This window comes from Triticum dicoccoides, chromosome 5A (genome assembly GCF_002162155.2).
Source record: "Triticum dicoccoides isolate Atlit2015 ecotype Zavitan chromosome 5A, WEW_v2.0, whole genome shotgun sequence".
NCBI lineage: Eukaryota > Viridiplantae > Streptophyta > Magnoliopsida > Poales > Poaceae > Triticum > Triticum dicoccoides.
Window position 1 is genome coordinate 46,060,325 of NC_041388.1, and position 9,716 is coordinate 46,070,040.

The 9,716-nt window shown below is 45.5% G+C and overlaps 1 protein-coding gene across 1 annotated transcript; it reads left to right on the forward strand.

The window, feature by feature from the left end:
- The first annotated feature begins 221 nt into the window (after positions 1 to 221).
- Positions 222 to 770, forward strand: LOC119296942 (glutaredoxin-C1-like). The gene has a single exon (XM_037574942.1). It carries the CDS (start codon positions 253 to 255, stop codon positions 562 to 564), a length of 312 nt encoding a protein of 103 aa, XP_037430839.1. The 5' UTR covers positions 222 to 252; the 3' UTR covers positions 565 to 770.
- The last annotated feature ends 8,946 nt before the right edge of the window (positions 771 to 9,716 follow it).

Here is a 9,716-nt window from a genome sequence, read left to right on the forward strand (position 1 = left end):
CAGGTCGCCGCCTCGCCATTGCCATCCAGAAATTCGATACTCCACAGTCCACACTGAGTGGCGCAAAGGAGCTTGGCATTTGTCCGAACCCTCCCGTGTCGTCTTTTTCCGGTCAAATTGCTCGAAGATAATCTTGCCGGTGCACATTTCCATGGCTATATATGCAAGGCACCATATGCCCAACTCTAAGCAAGCGAGCACAGCTCAAAGTCAAAGCTTTCTAGCACTAGCACTGAAGACCGGGGCAGCCTGATGGAGCAGGTGACGAAGCTAGCGGGGCAGCGGGCGGTGGTGATCTTCGGCATGAGCTCCTGCTGCATGTGCCACACGATGACGAGCCTCCTCCGGGATCTCGGGGCGAACCCCACGGTGGTGGAACTGGATGAGGACCCTTGGGGGAAGGAGATGGAGAAGGCGCTGGCGCGGCTCATCGGACGGAACCCTGCCGTGCCGGCGGTGTTCATCGGCGGCAGGCTCGTCGGATGCACCGACAAGGTCATGTCCCTTCACCTCAGCGGCAAACTGGTCCCGCTGCTTCGTAATGCAGGTGCTGTCTGGGTGTAGTCCAGGGAGGGCTTTGTATATATTCGGCTTGATGCATTGGGCGACAGAGAATAATGCAATGTGTAGGTGCTCTGTTATCCTTTCCTGTATTTGGGGACGATGGAGACTAAGGAAACCATGCAGGTCTTTTTACTGTTGATGGGAGTTCCTGTCCTATCAAAGTGTTACACATTATAAAAGCAAATTGCGAGAGAACTTTCATTCTATTCCTGAACTCTCAAGCGAGTATGAAGAACATCAGAAGTAAAAAAAAATTGCATTCAAATCCGTAGACTACCTAACGATGACTACAAATGCGTGCCGAAAATGCACCGCCGTCATCGCCACTCCCTCATCGGTGTCAGGCAAACCTTGTTGTAGTAGACAGTCGAAAAATCGTCATGCTAAGCATCATAGTTACGCATTATAATTAGTGGTGTCTCAAATCAAACTTTGTTATATTTTATCAAAATTATAATAAATACAAACACTACCAAATAAATATAATATGAAAATATATTACATGATGAATCTAATAATATATAATAGGTATGGTGAATGGTGATATTTTTGATGTAACCTTGCTCAAACTTAAAAAAAATGACTTAAGACAACACTATTTCTTTATGAGAAAACTTTCAATCTATTCATCTTTAATCATGGCAATGCAACAAACACTAGAAATAATAAAAATTGCATCCAGGTCCGTAGACCACCTAGCGACAACTACAAGCATTGAAACAAGCTGAAGACATGCCGCCGTCATCGCCCCACCCTCGCCGGAGCCGGGCAAAACTTGTTGTAGTAGACAGTCGGAAAGTCGTCGTGCTAAGGTCTCATAGAACCAGCGCAATAGAACAGGAACCGCCGCCGATAAAGAGTAGTGTAGATAGGAAGGATCCAACCTAAAGAAACACAAACGTAGATGAACTATGACCAGATCCGAGCAAATCCAGCAAGGATAGATCCATCGGAGACACACCTCCACACGCCCATCGATGATGCTAGACACACCACCAGAGCGGAGGCTAGACGGGGATAACCTTATTCCATCTTCAGAGAGCCGTCGCCGTCTCGTCTTCCTGAGCAGGACACAAGCCCTAACAAAATTTGAAAAAACATCTAAAAACGGAGCCCTCCCGCCGATAAGGGCCGGGATCCACCATGCCATCATGGCCCTAAGGTCACCGGAGACGAGGCGGACCGGCGGCGGCGCCAGCGGGAGGCAAAGGAACCCTAAGTTTTCTTGGAGAGGAAATAACTGTGTAGTTTTCGCAAGACAACACTATTCTGTGAAGTAAAAAATGAGTTTTTTCTTTTCATATCAAACTGGGCGGGTACATGAACTTAAAACTTTAACTTTCAAATTTCAACTTTTGGTATTGTACTTTCAAAATTTAAAACTTTTGAAAATTTGAACTTATAAAAATATTGAACTTTCAAAATTGGAATGAACTTTGCACATAAATGTAATATATGAAAAACGCATGTATGGGCCCCACCATGAAACTCTTCCTTGCGCTAATGCAACTTCTTTGAAAAAAGTCGAGTGGCCGCCTCACATGATGACCCCCTACGGGGGCCCCCTATAATACAGGAAATGCATAGGGGACTAGTCCTCTTTTGTTCTTCTGGTTTCTAGTTGGTTTTCTCAGGAAAAAAAGCTAGCTGTAAGATTTATTTCATATTTAAAAAATTAAGTTCTTTAAAAAAATGTCCACGAATCTTAAAAATGATTTTGTATTTTAAACATCTTCTGGAATTCAAGTGTGTTCATCAATTTTAAAAATATTCACAAGTTTTAAAAATGCTCCTGTATTTTAAACAATGTTGCCGAGTTATAACAAATATTCATGTACTCCTAAAATTGTTCTAATTTTGTTACATGTTTATGTTTTTTTAAAGATGTAAAACAAAAATATAAAAGTAGGAAGAAAAAATAAATTAGCAAAAGAAAAACTGCAGAAAATAGATGGATCAGAACAAAAAACAAAAAGAATAACTCTGGAAACTGCATCTCGACGTGTTTAAGATGTCTAATCCATGGACCTTCGCTCTGTTCGTTTGGGTGACATCTTGTTGTAATAAAAGAGGGATGATTAGAAGTTTCCCCTTTTACACGTGCAGTTGGTTTGCTTCATTCATGTCCATAAATTATATCAGCAGATCCCTTGATAGGGTTGCTCATGGGTGTGTGTGTGTTGCGGTGGCGTGGCGTGTGGTTGTACCGGATGCTTATGGTTTGGTGCTTTATATATAAAGCGGGGCGAAAGCCTTTTTCGGTAATAGGGTTGCTCATGGGGCAGAGTACACAACAAGGATCATATTGGATGTACACGAGACAAGGATATAGTCAAGTTCATTTCTTCAGGGTGAGGTAATACCTTACATTTTGCATGTCTGATATGTATTAATGTTGTCTTGAGTGAGACCTATATGATATGTGTTACACGCATACCGACTCACGGGGCCCCGACTTATATTGGAGAACGAGGGGTAGGACTACATGGGCCTGAGCCGATTTACATGGCTTGTAGCCCAAGTAATCTATTAGAGTACATGTTTTGTGCACCAAGTAAGGAGGTGCCCTTCTGAAGGAGGCATATTGGTCGGGTAGAGGCATGTGTGTGGGCTGGCCTAGTGGGTTGTAGGTGCGTCTAGTGCCCCTCGATAGTTTTGGAGATTGTTGGACAAAATAGTTAATGGACTCGTTAGTTTGTGACTATACTCGGGAAGTAGGACTCTAGAAGATTGTTTATCGTGTAGTAGATGACCCCTCAAAATTCTGTTTATAAGCAGTAGTTTTGGTGTGCTCTTTCAGGAACAATTGGCTGCAGCGAGGAAAATGACGCATACGTGAAGACTGTAGAGTTTTCTAGTTTGACTTTTCACTTATTGGGTCATAGGGCAAATCGTACTATTAAGGAGAGGGGGTCCAAGTTAGTTGAAATTTAGGTCATCGATGTATGCTCAATCCAAAACCTATTTCTTTGAGTGAACATGAGTGAAATCTCTTCATGCAGAGTGTTTATTCTCTGAGTCCATCACAATGTTCTTCAGGACTCCAAGAAAGAATCACTTGCAGTTAAGTCGACTTGAATTGTTCCTCAAGTAAGTCGGTGGGTGAGTTTGAAATCCGACCTTTATGTCATGTGTTGATATTTAGGTCATCGATGTATGTGCAATCCAAAACCTATTTCTTCGAGTGAAGATGAGAGAAATATCTTCGTGCAGAGTGTTTATTCTCTGAGTCCGCGACAATGTTCTTCGGGACTCCGAGAAAGAATCACTTGCAATTAAGTCGACTTGACTTGTTCCTCAATTAAGTCGGTGAGTGAGTTTGAAATCCGACCTTTATACCATGTGTCGGTTCTTTGTTGAGTGGGTAGTGCCCTTAATGCCCATTTCACACCTTGGGATCGCTCCCGCCTATAAATATACCCTCATCCCAGCCTAAGATGGTTTGCTGCTTCTTTTGACTTGACAAGACATTGTCTGAGAAACCCCTCCTCCTAGAGAATTGAGAGAATACTAATGAGGGAAAACCCAGATCCCAAAACATGTCAAGTGATTGAGCATCACAATGAACTAGATTGAATCTTAGCTTGTACATATTACTTTTTGTGAACTATGCATCCACTAGACAGTGAGGTGCCAGTTCGGGGTATCCAAGAGCTACCATGGATCATCAAGAGCAAGTATGTTAAAGTCCGGAGATCACGTTGAAGATCTACCTATAGTAATAGGCCAGAGTCCGAGGGAGTTCAGGTCAAGGAGAATAAGACGAAGAGAGGTTTTCTTCGGTGTTAAATCACAAGTTCCTCTAACCACACGTAGCATTGTGATGGCAGTGTGAACAAATCTAGAGTTGCCATCGAACACCGCGCCCACTCACATCACTTTCTGTAATTTTCCCCTGTTATCGAAAAACTTCTCCCTCGTAATTTCTCTCTGTGATCAGTTCACCGAAACTGCTAAGTACTTGCCATTTTGCTCGTCATGTTAGCATTTGCTACTTGTGAGTTGCGGTGGGATTTTCCCCGAAGAAGAAGGGTGAAGCAATATAGTAGAAGATAGTATTTCCCTCAGTGCTAAACGAAGGTTATCGAACCAAAAGGAGAACCACACAAATTCCTAGTAAGCAGCACCTACACACACAAGAGCAAATACTTGCACCCAACGCGAGCAAGAGGATTGTCAATCCCCTTGAACTTGTTACTTGCAAGGATTAAATCTGGTAATGATAGATAGATAAATTGAAAAGTAAAATAAAACATAGAAAATTGTAGCAAGGTAATTTTGGTTTTAGTAATATGATTTGAAAAGACCCGTGGGGGGCATAGTTTTCGCTAGAGGCTTCTCTCTCGAAAAATAGCAGAAAGTATTAGGAGCTTGATGCTCGAGCTGAGGAGATCACCTGCAATCATCTCTCAAAGGGGAAACTTTGTCGCGTTAGCTCTCCAAGTATATCAAAGTAAATCTGGTATATATAGACTTGCTAAGGTGAATGAAGGTGTTTCCACTCAGAAATAATCTCAGGTTGATACTTTGCGAAGCTGCTTCCGAAGACTTGACAATGAGTGTGTTCAAAATACTTATGATTGTCTCTATTATATCACCAATGAGCTCAAAGGACTTGGCGCTATTGCCATTACTAATCATGAAGTGGTGAAGTAGTTGCTTCGGTCTCTAGGCAGTTCATTTGATACTTTGATTCTGATGATCAAAGAGCGCCCAGATTACAAAGATCGCGAACCCTCAAATGTTCTAGAGAGACTTAACACCCATGAGCTGCAAGAATAAGAGACATGATATTTCTATGGTTTCAACTATTGAAAAATTCATGCTATCAAGGCTGTTGCGAATTCTTCCTTGGAAGAAGAAATTAATGACTGTGAATCAAAAATCCTGATCGTATCAGTAAAGATCTTGCATTGATCATGAAATGCTTCAACCAATACAAGAAGAAGAATCACTTCTCATAAGAATTCGAAGTATAACTCAAAATCTACCTCTGGAACAAATTCCTAGAGTGAAAACTCCTGCTACAAATGCAAAAGGACTGGACATTTCATCGATGAATGCCTGATGTGGGAAATTAAGGCCCGGAACAATGGCAAAGTTACAAAGAGTAGCAAGAGCAAGAACTATGATTCTGGCCCTTATAAGAAGAAATATAGCATTTCACGAATAAAGAGATTTCATCCTCGAAGTCAAGCTCCTAAAGGAGGAAGAATTCTCACAAGGCCAATGCTTATATTGTAAAATAGATGGATGCTGAGGAAGAAGCCTCTGAGTCCAAAGTCGCCGAATTAGAATCATCTGCCAAGGAATATGATTTTGGCATGGAGGGTATTTATTACGCCTCTACACCAACATCAAGGTCGTTCTTCGACAATTATGAAAGCGACGACGAGGCACTTGCATTCTGCTTCATGGAAAAGTCCTCTAAGGGAAATAACTGTCCATCCAGAAAGAACTCCTTGCAGATCCAGAATGGAAATTCCTCAAAGGGTTCCAATGTTGATTCTTCCTTGTATGAATATGAGCACTAGTCTTCTAACCATTATATTCATGCTTCTAAGAAAAAAAATCTGCATATTCTAACAACTATGCTAACCACTCTCCAAGAAAAAACTCCAATGCTCCTTGAGCAAAGTACTCATATATTTAGCGCCCAGCTAAATCTTCACTGTCGCCCATCAAGATGTGTGTGGTTAAGAAGAACTAATTCTTCTACAGGACTATTTCTCTGGTGGCACTGAATGGATCATGAATAATGGATGTACTAATTGTCATGGTTCTAAGTCTGACAGTAGAATGCGGGGTAGGAATGTAGAGGCAAGATCCTAACTATGGAGGAGTTGTACACGCGAGTTTTACGAGTTCAGGCCCTTCTCAGAGGAGGTAACAGCCCTACATCTCGGAGCCCGGAGGTGGTCGACTGGATTATATGTGTGTGTGTTACAGAGGGTGCGAACCCCCGTCCCTAAGGAGGGGGGTGGCTTATATAGAGTTCGCCAGAGTCCTCCTGCCCTCAGTTACAGAGGGTTTAAGGTACATAAAGATGGGGACGTTACTAGTAACGCCTGCAATAAAGATACATAATGACCATTAAAGGTATGACTTAATTCCCGACCGTTGCAGAGTGGAGTGGCTCTAGATCTCCTGGTAGTCGAGTGATTGTCCATACGGTCGAGTGTCTTCGAGACTGTCGAGTGGAACATAGCTTCATGGTCGAGTGGATGATGATTTTTCTTAGAGTGCTTCTAGCTCCTTTAGAGATGTCCTTAGGGAGGGTATCTTGGACAGATCCATGACCCTACCCTAGGTACATAGCTTCATCGTTAGCCCCCGAATGGATCAGGGTTTGAGTGAGGAAGGAGTACTCATTTTTCGTGCTATGAGTATATCTTGTTCCGGATCAATGAACTGAGGTGATGACACCAACTTCTTTTTCAGTCGCCTTGATCCATTCTTAGTTTTTGCCCAGTGAACTTTTACTGAAGAGTTTCGAGTGATGATGCGGAGGATGTCTTTCGTCTGTCAAGTTGTTCTGCTATCCACGGATTTCGCGGGATTCGAATCTTAAGCATGCTGGGCGGGGGAGGCCGCGGTAATCGGGACGGATTAGGCAGGTCGCCTCGATCCCCGCGCCACCTTTTTCGCCACGTATCGCGCGCGCGACTGTTGCGGGATTTGATAAAATCGTCCGGGCCTACAAGTCAGTCACACGAAAGTGTCCTTATAAAAGGCACCAGACCGGGCTTTTGAACAGTGCGCCCTCATTCTCCTTCTTCCTCAGATTTCTCCGCTGCGCCTGCTTCCGCTCTCGGCGTCGTAGCCCCGCTCGGATTCGATTCACTGCCATGGTGGGAAGGAGAAGACAGTGGCGTTGGAGCGCGCAAAGAAGGCGACGGCGAAGGCGAAAGGGAAGAAGACCAGCCAGGGCGGATCTTCGTCGAGGTCCGGCCTGCCGCCTGGCTGGATCCAGGGCGACTGGATCCACTCGACAATCAGTCAAGACGACATTGACGACCTGGTTGAGGGGGGACTGATCCCTCACCAATCGGCGCGGCTCCCGGGGAACGAGACCGAGCCGCAGCCGCAGGTGGGTGAGTGCGTCCTCCTCGCCACTCATGTCAACCGCAGATTTTCTTTGCCTCCCCACCCTTTCTTTCGTGGTTTCTTGAACTTCTTCGGGGCTCAACTCCATCACTTTACTCCAAACACCATCGTGTATCTCGCTGCTTTCGTGTCCATGTGCGAGAATTTCTTGGGCTGCCGACCGCACTGGGGTTTCTTCAAGCACATATTCACGTGCCGCTCCCAGACGGTCAAGAAGGCCAACCCGAGTGACGAGAGGATGCACGTGATACAGATGTGCGGGGGGCTTGGAATTCAAATGAGGAACAAGAGCACCTTCCCAGATATGATCCTTCCCGACTTGGTCCGGGGCTGGCAGTCGACCTAGTTTTACTGCAAGGACCAGCCGACCCCGGGTCAGTCGACTGGACTTCCCCCCTTTTCCTTGGCTCGAGTGGAGAAGCCCTCCTCCTTGAGGGTGATCCCGGAAGAGAAGGCGCAGGTGAAGGTGTTGGTCGAGCGGGTCGTCCAACTTGTCTGCGACGGAGTGACTGGTATGGACCTGCTGGAGGTCTTTCTCAGTCGACGCATCCAATCACTCCAAGCCCGTGACCATACGATGTGGATGTACTCGGGACTCGAGGACTCCACTCGGATCCACCTGGAGGACGTTAGTGAAGACACGGTGGAGAAGTGGCTGAGAGGAATCACCGGCAACAAAGATAATCCCCGGGGGTCTAGGAGGGTGATTCCATTTGACCATTTGCGCCAGCCGAAACAGGTATGATTCTGCATTGTCAAGTATCTTCTTGATTCACTGTGTAACATCTTGTTGACGGTCGACTGTATTTATTTTGTTCATTGTCTTTCCAGGCTCTTATTGATATATACTCGATGCCCAATGGAGTGCAGGAGCAAAATGTCAAGGAAGGGGCGAGCGGGGGCGAGAATGGCGAGTGGCACTCGGATGCAGAGGAGGACGAGGAGAGCGACGACTCGAGTGATGAAGAAGAGGTCGACTCGCCTCCTCGCAGAGAGAGGAGGTCCAAGCACGCTCACGACCCGTTGAGCACCCCTGGCCTGGCGGCCGCACCGATTGGGCAATCTTCGAAGCGCCCTCGGATGTCTTCCCCGGCGCCGACTGAGAAGGTATCGAAACAGCTCAAGATTGTGCCGCCTCCTGCGCCGAAAGCATTGAAGGCCACATCCTCCAAACCACCGAAGTCTTTGCCCAGAATCAAAGTGACCATCCCCACCATCTCCGGGCAATCATCTGACCCGATCTTTTGGTTGACTCGAGCAACATAACATAATCGACTGAATGTTGACATTTGCAGTGCTGCTACATCTGCAACTTCTTCCTACCAATACTGAGACGAGGAAATGGAAGACGCGGTTACCTCCAACCCAGGTAAAACTCTCATGATCTTGTTCTTGATTATTTGGTCGATTAAATTCTGGCACACTAAGTGCACCCACTGGGTGTAGTCGACTGGGATCTGAGTACTTTTTACTTTCTTTTCTTCCACTCGACCCGGGCGGACCGGTCGAGTGGGATCTGAACCAGTGGGGGCACGTCAAGTGCACCCACTGGGTGTAGTCCCCGAGACCGCGGTTGACTGCTGGCAGTCGACCGAGGTCTGATTTTTTTTTACTCGACCCGGACGGACCGGTCGAGCGGGGTCTGAATCAGTGGGGGCATGCCAAGTGCGCCCGCTGGGTGTAGTCCCCGAGACCACAGTCGACTACGGGCAGTCGACTGGGGTCCGAGTAAACTTTTAAGTTTTATTCACTCGGAAGTAAATAATCTTTGATCTTGTCGATTGACACGTCTTTTACCTTCTACAGAAATCTTGTACTCTCATTTCTAAGTTTGCCGAATTTGAGGAGAAGCAGAGGCAACTCAACCTCGACTTGGAGCTGGCCCAACAAAAGTTGAAGAAAGCTCAAGATGAAGCTGCTAGTATGGAAGATAACTGCCTGTCGACTGTTCACATCGATCTTCTTTTAAGATATTTCTTTGATCTCTTGTTTGATCCGATTGCTTCTTTTGCATAGAAAATGAGGTTGGCTCTGGAGAAGAAGGA